Source organism: Camellia sinensis, chromosome 4 (assembly GCF_055761805.1).
Source record: "Camellia sinensis isolate YWXY chromosome 4, ASM5576180v1, whole genome shotgun sequence".
Taxonomy (NCBI): Eukaryota; Viridiplantae; Streptophyta; class Magnoliopsida; order Ericales; family Theaceae; genus Camellia; species Camellia sinensis.
The window spans coordinates 31,468,222-31,481,786 of NC_138964.1; the positions used below are offsets into that span (position 1 = coordinate 31,468,222).

At 38.3% G+C, this 13,565-nt stretch overlaps 1 protein-coding gene across 22 annotated transcripts in view; it reads right to left on the reverse strand.

Annotated features, from left to right (window-relative positions):
- LOC145824542 (putative aarF domain-containing protein kinase At1g71810, chloroplastic) overlaps positions 1-12,906 on the reverse strand; it is a 34,166-nt gene extending 21,260 nt beyond the window's left edge. For 5 of the 22 annotated variants that reach the window (XM_082924560.1, XM_082924555.1, XM_082924552.1 and 2 more), the window contains exons 1-3: positions 11,770-12,273; positions 10,313-10,376; positions 10,093-10,173 (exon numbers count right to left, since the gene is read on the reverse strand). In XM_082924560.1, the coding sequence (XP_082780686.1) occupies positions 10,093-10,173; positions 10,313-10,376; positions 11,770-11,789 (165 nt within the window). In that variant the 5' untranslated portion in view covers positions 11,790-12,273. The other 17 variants (XR_014366289.1, XR_014366286.1, XM_082924558.1 and 14 more) reach the window with 10 other exon arrangements.
- Positions 12,907-13,565: the final 659 nt, after the last annotated feature.

Here is a 13,565-nt window from a genome sequence, read left to right on the forward strand (position 1 = left end):
CACTCTTAAACCTGTTCAAATTTCTAAGAAGATAGGTGATAGGACTTCCAAAAACAATGTTTTGTTGTTTCACTTTGGTGCTTGTTCATCAGCAAGTGTTGGCATGGTACGGCTAACTGGTAAACTTGAGTCTTTCAAAATCTCATGGGACAGAAAATACTTGCCATTTTGTTTCCATAGATTAAAACACAAGTTTATCATCCGGCATTTTCACAAAACAAACCAAGTCAGCATTACTCTCTTATAATTAAAAAGAGAGAGAGAATAAAAATTTAAAAAAATAGTAATTGTCAATGCTTGACACATATTACTCTCTTATGCTGTCAGCATTTTGATGCCCAATATAGTCTGTGATGATTTTGCTAACCTCTTCCAAATTTCATGCTTGTGAAGTTTATTCCCCTTTTGCAATTCACTTGATATTTGTGTTACTACTGTAAGACATATTGAGAGAGGGCCTACCTCATTTAAGTTATAACTTGACTCTCGATGTCTCTCACTCCAGAAATTAATGTCCCAGTGGTTCAATTCTTTAGATTCTACAACGCCTTGACTTTTAGCAAAATCTTTGAGCTCCTGCATGTCTTTGATAATTGAAAGAACAACCAGGGAAAAAAAATTAATAAAGAGGTTGTTAGGGAAAACTTTCTTTTCTGCTCATGAAAGTTTAAGCCATGAAAGTTTACAGATCTTGTGTGAATGTTGCAGATCCATATCAGAAAACTCTAGCCTTAAGCCCTAGATCGACTTAGATAAGAGGAATTCAAACGATATTACAGACACATGCTCAAATCAGTGTAGAACAAGAATTTTCATATCATACATTTGTATAGGAAAAATGGTTTGTAGGGCAAGCAAAAAATAAAGAAAAAATTACGAATGTGCCAGATTTGAACCAGTTTTTGAACCCTGGCATCAAATTTGAATCCTGCATTTGACTTGCTGTCAAATCTATATATAGGGTAAGCACAAAATAAACAGAAAAGAAAAAAACAAACGAATGTGCAAGATTCCCAAGATATTTGTTGAATATTAACCTCTATAAGAATATTAACATTAAACAAATCACGTCATGTAACTTCCTGCAGACGCGCCCGAATCAGCCTTGCTGCTACAGTTTGGACTCAAATGTCATGGTTCTGAATCTAATCTCACAATGTAAGATGTGAGACCGATAAATCACCAAAGAGTCCAAATCCGGCAAATCGTTTTGGAAAACTGATTTTTATAAACAAGTGTCAAACATGGACTGCTTTGCCAGATACAGAGTCGCCACCTAAATATTTTATTTTGGGGGAATTTAGGAAACCCTGACTCATGCCTAAGGCCATGTGTCCGTCATCCCCAAAGTTGCCTCGGCTCGGGAACTTGGGTACGATTGGGGAAGGTCATATAATGAGCACCCCCGCTCGCCCGATCAAAGATCGGCCTGTACTAAGCATGATATCGAGTTTTTGAAAACACATGTGTTCTTATTCCAGTTAATTAGCTAGAATTACTATGTGATGCGCACAGCAAAACAAGTATAGACTAGATCGCCTAATTTGGAACAAAGCATTGCATATCTGTGTGTTTGGAAAATGGTTTGAAGTTTGCTACTCGCAAGTAGGCTAAAATGCGGATTTCAATGAATTGTCCCAATTCAAGTAATCCAACCTTCACCCACAGGCATTCAGGCAGTTATAGCAAATAAGCAATTAGTCTCATGGCAAGCATGCTTTCATGGCAACATTAACACACATGCAGTATGCAAAAGCGTAAACACTCACAGTGTACTTTGAGCCAAAACAAAGAACAAGTTAGAAATCATGCATGATCCTAGTTCATGTTAGAATGGCTAATGCAACACATGCGAAAATGCATTTAAAATAGGCTCGGCTATCCTAAAAATGTCATGTGAGATGCAACTTGGTATATGTATTCAAATTGGAATTGAAATATAATGCAGTTAGCATGATGCGCCGAGCCCGGTGCATGCAATACAGATGAATGGATGCAAACATGCAAGCAAAAGGTATGCTAAATGAAACGTGCCCTAAAACTAACCATCGTAAGCGGTTAAGTAAAAGGGAGAAAGAAATGGGGATTGGAAGACATGCATCACACACACACACGCTTATTACAACAATTGGCTCTCTCGAGGGAGAGACCGAATAAAGAGCTAACTAGCTAACCTAAGCTAATTAAACTAATTATTACAACACAATTAATTAACTAATCCTAGTTAACTAATTATTACAAAACAAATTGAATAGTTAACGCATTAACTATTAAAGGTACAGACCAAAGCAAAACCTAACTATCTAAGCATGGAAGCTAAGGAAAGCAATAAATCAGGAGCCTCAGAGGTAGAGGAATGCATGCATGTCCGGTCACCTCGTTCGGAAATCCAATGCGATGCCTCGATTTGCCTCTGTTTTCATTTGTTTTCAGAAACTTGCACCAAGCTCCAAAAGATGAAAATCCACCTTGGGCATCCAGTGGGAGGGTGGCCGACCACTTTTGGTCTCTCCAGACCCTTGCCGACCACTTTTTGTTGTTGAAAACCAAGAAAAGTGGTCGACTAGCTACTTTTTCTGGTTGGCTAACCAGTTGTTGCTGTTGAACTGCAATTTGCTACAACAGAGAGCAAGAAAAGGCATGGCAATGTATTTGCAAGATATATGTGCACAACCACCCTCCCTATCATGTCATAAACTCAAGGGAGTGTAGGTTCTCAACCCTCGGGCCACCAATCATGCATTTTCATGCATGATGGCCGAGAGGTGAAGTTGCACAATTCAATATGAAAATGAATGCACAGTCAAACACATAAAGCCTAAAACTCTATCATGGATGATCAAGAGCATCGGGACCGGGAATTAAGGCACGTTTCATCACTCTAAGTATGAAACGTCCCTCGTTTCGCGTGTTTGGACTAACACCTATTCCAAACACAATGCAATCAAGCATGGCATACACAAGGCGAATGAACTACATGGCATACTCAATTCAATGTGATATGATTAACTTAACAAAGCTAATGGCATGCAAACAATTCTAATGCATGCATACACAATGCAATGCTACGAGGACAAATTAGCAATGTTAGGGACATGCACACACAATGCAAATATCAGTTAGCATGCATAATGCAATGATGTAAACTAAACATACACAATGCAAAGTACAAGGCATACATAATGCGATGAACAATATGGCATACTCAATGCAATATACATGGCATGTTCAATGGACTTAAACTAAAAGGGGTAGACCTCAGTCATGCCTAAATCAGTGGCCATTGGTGATGAAACAGAGGCACCGAAAGCAAATACAAACATGCATGCCAATTGGCTCACCAATTAAGGCACTAAGGTGCAACTCTCAAGAACACTAAAAGAGCTAAAAGCATGGAAGTGTAACAACACTAAGTGCACTGAAATGAAGTAAGAAATGATGCCAAATCACTTAATCAACACAAGCAAGGCATGCAGGAGTCCTACGGCATGAAGGCTAGTAAAGAGAACTACGAAGGAGTCATGCAATACATGGCACAAATGCATGAACTAAGCATAGACAGAGCTTAAATAGGTCAAATCATGGACCAAAACATGCTGAGATAAGGGCCCAAGTACCTAGACATGCAAGCATACGAGCTAAGGTGTAAACTAGGCAACAATGCATAACACTCAAAGGCACTTAAAGCATGATTGAGGTAGGAACATGGCAGTGCTAAAAGCTCTAAAATGTCATGTTAGATGATGCTAAATCATGTACACAACACAAATGAAGCATGCAATGATGCTCAAAGCTTGAAGCAAGCAAGAACACTTGTACTACAAGTATACAAAACATGAAACATGTGATTAAGGCAACCCAAAACAGTCCTAGAACATGTTAAAATGAGTCTAAAACACACATGGAAGGAAGCCAAAACATGCTAGCATGAAGGGCATAAGGCATGATTCATACAAGGCAAATAAGGTGGATTACACTACACTTATTAAGACTAAGCATGGAATGACTTAAGCAATAAAAATTAGAGTTATATCATGGCAAAATAACCCCAAATAAACACTGAAATGGTGGCTTGCAAGCTATGGCATGAAGGCATACGCAATGGCTCATGTTAAGACATAAAGGGGGAAACCCTCCAACGCATTGAATGAGTGATAAATGCAAGTGCATGGCCATGAAACATGGACTGAAATCACATTATAAATGATGCCAAATCATTGAAATAGGCCAACTAGAGCATGTTAGTGGACTTGGTGTACAAAGCTAACAAGCTAGATTGAACTATAGCTATACAAAGCAAGTCATGCATGGCCAAAACAACCAAAATCAGAGCTAAAGCATGTCAAAACATAGACAAAAGCTTCATGAAGTTAAGCCAAAAGCATGCTATAATGAGATGTCACAACATGATGCATGTTAGACTATTTCATGGAAATGCACTACAAGTGCAAGGAACATGCAAAGGCTAATCAAACCAAACCTAAACAGAGGTATGACATGATGAAACAAGCCCAACAACATGCTGAAATGGACACAACATAGGCTAGAAATACATGCTACTTCATGAAGCATACAAAGCTAGTGTGTGTGATTTACACTACAAGTGTATTAACCATACATAGAATGACCAAGACAAGTAAAAACAGTGGTATGCCTCAGCAAAATAACCACAAATACAAGCTAAGACATGGTCAACATACACTTAACGAAGGTGCTCAAACATGAGGCATATTAAGGCATGTATAAAAGATGGAAGGGGAGGGGATGGCCCTCCCCTTTTTAGGACCTTAAAACACCATCCCCAACACAGAAATCCCTCTGGATTTTAGTGGTGAGAAGGTGTCGCGACCTAAACCCGCCCCTATGGGTTTAATATCGCAATCGGCTAGTAATCCGTGATTATCGAAGGCCTGCTTAACAGTAATGACAGTAATGCAGAGTAAGGGGCTGGCGGAAGCCAAACAATAATAAAAAGATGTCCAATGAGCTGTGACAAACTGAATGCGAAAAGACTTTTATGAACAAGTCACCTTCATAACCAAAACATATATACATCATATACATAGACATCCAAGTTAGGGACCAAATCCCTTCGCCATAACTGTACAGACAAGTCTTAATCATCTATTACAAAATAGAAACAAAAGGGTGAATTTGAACACCCTAAAACAGCCGTAGCTTGAATGGACTTGGAACCTCAATGCGAGGCACAAAGGTTGGCTTGACAAAACAAGAGCTAACCCGACGCTCCTAGCTCCGGTCCGGTGCCTGGACACCTACATATATATAAACAGTGAGCTAAAGCCCAGTGAATAACAAATGTGTAAAGAGGTTATGAATGAATGCCCTTTCATTAATCAAAACAATCATTTGCATCAGTAAATCGGTTATTCAATCAGTGGCTCAGAATTCATGTTATAACAGTTATTCAGAAACCATAATAGTCATATGTGGTACATCCCATAGCAGAGCAGAATAGTACAGTAACGGTAGGTCTTAATAGACCAAACAGTCAGTTGATGGCCATCAATACAGTAACAGAAGTTCCAAGAATAGAAACTGACAGAGATCTCTGTAACTGTAACAGTAACAGTAACAGTAACAGTAACAGTACAGTAGCAGTAACAGTAGGTTGCTATGGATGCCACAATACAGTTCAGAAAACAGGACAAACATTCATTCAGTAAATCAATGTCATTTCAGAAAATGGTACAGTTGATCATTTAGAAAATAATTGCAATTGAACATATCTTTACAACATTGTTACTCACAGAATACTGGGCTATAGGCAAGCTAGAGAGCGTCCTCGGATGCCAACCATACACAGTTACAGAACGAACACACACTAAGTCACACACTCGGGAATCAATAACTTAGCCCCTATCTTGACTCGGTGTGGTCCTATAGCATTATCCTCATTAAGATGTCTTAAACATGGCCTAGCAATGCCTAGGATGGAATGAGGAAGCAAAGATGCACTTTAAAATATTTTTCAAATTTTGCTGAAAACAGGGGTCTCTCTCGAGCGTGGCTTTCTACGCTCGAGTGAGCTTCCAAAACAAAGGTTTCGCTCGAGCGTGGACTTCCTTGCTCGAGCGGTTTGTAAAAATACAAAAAGTGCTGGATGTTGAAAATCAACGCTCGACGCCCGCTCAATGCTCGCTCGAGCGTGAGACACAGCTCTTCGCTCGAGCGTAGGTCCCATCGCTCGAGCGTGCTTCTGCGTGCACCAAAAACCTCAAAGCTTGCAATTTACACTCGAGCCAGCATTCCTTCGCTCAAGCGGAGCTCTGAACAAAAGGATGGTCGCTCGAGCGTGGAATCCTTCGCTCGAGCGTGGAAGCCAAAATCTGGAACTTCCAGATTTGCCTCCCAAGCTCAAACCAAGCATTCAACACATCAAAACTCAATCCTTTGGGCCCATTTTCTGGAAAACACTTGGAAACTCATAATACTACATGTTTTGAAGATCAATTTTGTAAAATCAAGCCCAAAGCTAAGCCAATTGAACACAATTTCAAAGAAACTTTCATGAATTATGTAAAAACATAACATGCATGAATTGTTATGAACTCTAGTGCTCTAACATTTGATCAAATGCAAGATTAAGCTCAAGAACATGATCAATTCATGGACCAAAACTATAACAGGAACATGCATGTGGGAATTTCATGAAAATGACATCAAAACACTATGATATGGACATGCATGTACACAATGGCTCATAATTCCACACTTTGAGCTAAAACTAGACTCTAACCTCCAATATTTCTATGAACCATGCAAGGAACAACTTAAATTCATAATTGAGAGGATGAATTCCCTACCTTAGGTCTTGAATTATAGATATGGAAGCTCAATGTACAATTCTTCTTCAATTCTCTTAAGTTCCAAGCTAAACTTGTTGAATCTACTCTTTTCTTTTATCTTCCTCTCCCTCACAAGGTTTGGTCTCAAGAAGAAGTATGAAAGGATGCCAAACAAATGTAAAGGGGTGAGAAAAGTAATGGTCTTGAACCAAGCCACTCAATGGCAATTTGGTAATTAACCCAAACTAATGTAATTTAACTTTATTTAATCTAATTTAATCACTCCAAATCAAATTTTAATTAAATCTACCATAAAATCACATAAATTCTAACTAGCATAAAACACTAATCAATTTCTGATTCGGCCGCCGATAAGGCCTTCAATTTGCAGTTCGAAATAAAAACACGAACAGATTGTTAAATGACAAATAGATAGAAATGCGTTTAAAACAATACACTCGTACAGTCAATTCAGGATTTCATCCTAATCAGTGACTTATCATGCTCAATCATAGTTTAACACTAATCAAAGGTGAGGGTTGTCACAGAAGGCCAATACAAGGTGGTCCCGAAGCTCACAAAAAAGGCTCAAAAACAAGGCCAAACAAGGCCTAAGAGGGGGTAAACAACCCCAAACATAAAAGTGATCTTAAACAAACTTTTTAAGCATGCAAAAATAGAACTTTTATCAGTTATGAGCTAAGCTTAAAACAGCATTCAAGATAGGCTAAAAGCTTAAGCAACAAAAGGGGGATTTAAAGGTCAAAAGCTCACCCTTGAAGACCCTCTTTATAACTGCAACTCCAGCAGCCTTTTTGAACTTAAACCAGTCCAAGAACACCAAAAACAACCTCAAGGAGCCTCAGCAATACAAGCAAGGTGTTTAAGTGTGTGCTTGTGTGTTAAAGTAAGACAAATGTACACTTTAAGGCACAAAAATGAAGCAAACAAGACAATATAAATACAACACTATATCTATCCTCTTCCCTCCGATTTTCTCAACCTGGAGGAGGGAGGAGGGGCCTCCCTCTTATAGAGAAGGAAAGGCAAAACTTCTAGTAGAAGCTAAGCACCAAGACAATCCCTTCATACACGTGTATGGAGGATGAGTCTAATGTCCTCCAGTTATGCCAGCTGGAGGAAAATATCTCCAAAAAGGTGCCAAAAAGCGGCCGACCACTTGAAGTGGTCGGCCTGCTAGTTTAAGTGGTCGGCCGACCACTTTAGGTGGTCAACCAGAGCAAAAACTGGTCGGCCATAGGTGGGAGAGGCCAACACACTAAATGCAAGGTGGCGGTGTGGTGGCCCACCAGAAAAGATGGTCCAAAGACCAAGAAAGCCAGTTATCTGATAAGAAAACTAGCTGGAAAAAGGAAAAGTAGTCTCCAAGGAGAAATACTGGTCTCCCACCCTTGTACCACCTTCCAAACAAGGAAAACAAGGTTTGTACCAAAAACAAACCAAAGCGGATGCAAGACGAGAAATCGGGAGGCGAAACACGCGGCCAAAAGTCCCCGAAAACTAGCTGACGAGCATCAAAAGTGATATGCAACCACAAAAGTGGTCTCCCGGACCACAGTGTTCCTCTAGGCAGAGGCAACAAGTTGTGGCTAAAAAACCACGCCAAACGGAGAATGTTAAGCGGTCCCGAGACAAGGCGCGCGGCCAAAGGCTCCAAAAATCGGAAACTAGTCTCCAAACGGAAAAAGTTGCCTACGACCACGAAAAGTAGTCTATGACCATAGAGAGATGGTCTACAAGACCACTCCCTCCCTTCGGGAAGGGAAAACAAGACTTGGTCCGCAAACCGAGCCAAAGCACAAAGAGTTCCGAGGCCTGGAGGCAAGGCTTAGCCAAAACTCCGAAACCTCAGAACGAGCACAACATACACCATCATCGAGTGCTCAATTGATGACGTCTGAGTTTTAAGGTCGGTCAAAAATGGGGTGTCTACAATTCCCCTTTCAATGAGAGATGGAGGAGATTATTGCAGGCAAAGTGAAAGAGGCATACTGCATATAAAAATTTCTCCATTACATATTGTGTGTGATTAGGCAGCTGTTTACTGCTTAAAATTGTCACAATTTATGGGTTCAAAAATTAGGGAAAAGAGAGAAGAAAAAGAAAGCAGATGAAACAAATATCAAAGAGAACTTCAACACCTCTATTTTGGTAAAAAAAATTCATCATAGGTCTCCTCATGGTCATAGAAGCAATCTACAATGTTGGTTGCAAATGGCTTCCAATATATGCAGCTGCCCATCAAAAACAGAGTCTGTAGGACTTAATGAATAGTTTCAATTTGTATTTCTTTTCACTCTAAAATTCATGTTGAGTTGAGCAAGAATACTGAGACTAGGAACATATGGTTATGAAAATCATGATCCGAATTGTAGGATTACTACAATTCTAAATTGCCAAAATGATCCAAATCATTGTTAAATTGATATTACAACAAGATTGCAAGTAGGTTCATATAGGATTGTGCAAGATCATAGTAGGATCGCAGAAACTGGTGATTTTTCATCTTATTTTTAATAAGCATCATCTTAATATTGGTAATTTTACTTTCTTTTCTTCTTTTTTTTTATTTTTTTTATAATGAAAAGTAAAATCTCATGATCCCTAATCTAATCCTACGATCCGACCCACGAAAGCCTCACATCGATCCCATATAAGATCCCAACCAAGTTCTTTTAGCTCGTTAAGTCCCGTTAAAACCTTTATTCCAAAAATACCTCTCTCCTGCAATGCATAAATTTCAAAGTCCCACATTGCTAATCACTGACCCTGCTACCCCTCCATTGGCAGGCCATTTCAGCAGCACCAAAGGCAACCAGCAACCCCTCTCTCTCTCTCTCTCTCTCTCTCTCCACCCGATACCACCATTCATGGCTGCACCTCACAGCTATAAAGCCCCAACAGCCACTCATTCTCCATCGCACCACCAACCAAGCAAGTAAACTTCATTGTCTCCCTCCCTTTTCTCAACCCATGGCAAACCATTGGCCACCAAACACCTACGCAGAAAACCCAAAAGCCACATAGCTCAAAACCAATGGAACCTATGAAATTATATTGGGATAACAAGGTAGCTACTATTATTAACATAGCTCAAAACCCAATGCAACATGACAGAAAGAAACACAATGAGGTGGACTTAATTTTATATTTTTGTGAAGAAATTTTGTTGCACCAGAATTGATGGTTTTCAATAACAAATTACAACAACATAATTGTGGGCCTAGAATAACAACGATTGAATGTCTAGAAATTAACAAACCTGAGATTCATAATAAAGCCCAACGTATACAAAAGCATAGAAGTATTCACTCTCCCGACCTCTTGAAAATGCAGCAACTTGCTACACAAAAAAATTCAAATGAAAATTTTGAAAATAAATGCTATTGACATAGCTAAAAATTTAGATGTTAAAGTGAATCTAAACCTTCTTAATAAGAGAAGTGCACAAGTTGCATTGCTTTCTATTAGATCAAGCAAACCTTTTCTGGATCACCACCATCTCTAAACATGTTGTAAGCTTCCCGCATGACAGGTCGTGGATATCTGCCCACCTACATTATTTAGCAACTAGTCAAAATAGTAGTATTGACCCTCCATGTAATAACATGGAAGTGAAGTCTATTTCTCATGATATAGTCTAAAATAGAAAAGGCAGTTAAAAGACATATAGCTACTCAGAAATTATAATAAACTTTGAATTCTCAAGTATACTTGTATTTCATATGATATCCGCTAGGGATTGAATTTTAAGCATAAGGCATACACATTTCACAACTTGCTTGATTAGGTTAGTTTAAGGATTACTTATTAGACAAAAACTAGTGTCCAGATAAGCCTATCTCATACTGTCATACATCAGTGATTTTACATCATGATGATTAAGAGAAGGTAGCACAAAGACATGTAAATTGGAAATTGTTAAACCACACTCTTCTTTAACTGGATCCACAGAGACACATCTCTCATCACAGTTGGATTCATTCGTACAAGAGGGAGGTTTGTGAACCCATAAAAAATACCATGGATCCATTCGTACAAGAGGGAGGCATGATAAATCTTTTATGCATTTGTTTTTACTCATTAAATTAGATTTATTTTAGTATTAAGAGATTATCACAAGAAGAACATGCATGCCCAATAGTCTCATAATAATAAAATAAAATAAAATAAAATAAAATAAAAGCAATGCCTAATTATCATATTTAACACTAACATAAATCTCAAAATCAAAAACCCAATTCACTAAATGACACTTCTATGAAGATTGAAGTCAAACAGAAACAAATCTATTCGAACTCAACTGTTATTCAGCTCATTAAATGTTACTTGCCTATCTTTTTCTGGCTTTACTGCACTTATGGCAAAGAATCTCAGGAAACAAAAAACAGACATGAAATGGCGCACATACGATTTCAACAATGCAATTAACTGAAACACAAACCACATCTTCAGTTGGCATAGGGATAACAATGCAATTAATATAACAAATATCAGTGCATTCCTTATGTCTTCAGTTGTAACCTGGATTCAAGCTTTTAAACTGTAGGAATACGATCACATTGTTTGAATCAGTGAAATTAATAAAAATCCATTTAGACTGGGACCCAAACAAAACAAAATTAGACATCAAATTAAACCTTTTCAATTAACCCAACATCAAATTAAGTTTGGCTGAGTTGAACTGGATTTTTCTAACAAACATCTAAAGAATCTACTAACTATTTCTTTTTGGCTGATCAACAATAATTATTGATTTATTTTCTAGTGGTGCATTTTCTCAAGAAACAAACAGAGGTTATCGAAATTTTCAATTATAGAAATAAATAAAATAATGAAGGAGCAGTAGATCAAGCCCTTATATGATCATTACAAGTAAATCAAACAAAAATATAAACGGGGAAAAAGAAAGTTGGGTTTAATTAGGGTTTAGTTTGACCTTCCAAAAGATCCATGCATGGAGTGGCGTGAAGAGCTCTAATGCAGCAAATCAGTGAGATTCCGAGATGGGATGAAATATCACAGCTTCGCATACAAATATTACAGATAGTATTAGAACCAAAAATCCCAAATTTCTAGCCATTCCCTGGGTAAAATGAAAACAAATAAGGAACAAGAGAATTTGAGATTGGAAATTTTTGTAGAAGGGCCTCCTCTAGATTTCGACTATTTTCCAATCATGAAATACTCTCTAACAAGATAGTTATGAAATCGTTACTCAAATTCATTGTCAGACATTCATAAACTTCAGGTTTTCAATTTAAATCCCATAGAGATCATCAGTTTACACATGTATTGGACTATGAAAATTTTTGAAGATTCGAGAATAATTGAGATGAACCTATAATAATCATCGAAATCATAAAATAATTAATTTGAAAATTTAAGAAAATAAATGGTCATAATTTAGATGAAATGCCAGAAATGATCTCAGTGCTGATGATCGAGCAACTCCATTCATTACCCCCAATTTTGATGAAAAAATTTGAATCGAAACTTCCAGAAACAATGCCTGTAGATTTGAAGCCTTCATTTCTCGTATCGTTGTCGTCCGAGAATGGCACGAAGATGGTGAAGACGGCGGTGGTGGTGGTGGTGGTGTGCAGTGCATGTGAGGGTGAAGACGGCGGCAACCATAGAAGAGGAGTAAAAGGGCGAGGAGATTGTCGTCAATTTGGTGAGAAAAAGAGAAGATGAAGAGAGAGAAAAAATGTAGAGAGAGAGAAAAAATGTAGAGAGAATCGATGTCCTAAAGCAACAGGCTGAGAGGAGAGAGAGAGGGCGGTAACGGAGGTGATGGCAGCGGCACGACAGTTACGGTGGCGGTGGCGGTGGCGGTGGCGTCAGAGGTAGAAGGGGGGGAGAGAGAGAGAGAGAGAGGAGATGGAAGAGAGAGAGGAAGTGTAACCATGTATGGTTTGGACCGTATATGATGTGGAAGATTGGATCAAGCGTGGAGGAGTTCTGTGAAGGTTTGATCTGTTGATGATGATGAGTAGGAGGTTAGGGTTTCTGGTTTTGGGGATGGAGAGTTGGGATTTTTGATTTTTTTTTTTAATTTTTTTTTCTGTGTTTGGCGCACAATTTTTTTATTTTGGCGCCTATTTTTATTTTGATCATACTATTCAAGGCAGAAATTGTGTGTCGTGAAAAGTAAAACATTTTTAACGGCTAGCATATGTGCGTCGTGAAAAGTGTACTTTTTAACGGTCGACTTTTTGTGCGTCGTAAAAAATACTATATTTTTAACGGCTAACTTTTTGTACGCCGTAAAATGTTTAATATTTTTAACGGCGGGTATACGTGTGTTGTGTATAGTTGATATATTAACGGCATGCCATATGCATGCTATAGAAAGTTTTATTATTTACGACTAACATTGCAAGCCGTAAAAAAATTATTATTATTAGCATTCACGGCCTTCGTATTAGACACGTCATGGTTGAGAAATTATTTACGACATGTAAAAAAAACATGCTGTAAAAGTCAGAAATCACGGCTTGCATTTAGTGCATGTCGTTAATGTGGAGCCGTAAAAACTCAATTTTGTTGTAGTGCATGGAACTCTATTCCTAATCCATTAAGGGTAATTAGTGTTGTTTTTTGTAGTTACCATTAACCATAAGTCAACATTTGGTTTTTAATATCAGTGGTATACGGAAGTGTGTTGTTTTGGGTCTGTAGTGTGTGTGGTGTGTTTGATGTATTGCAAATAGAGCTTATTTTATAACATTT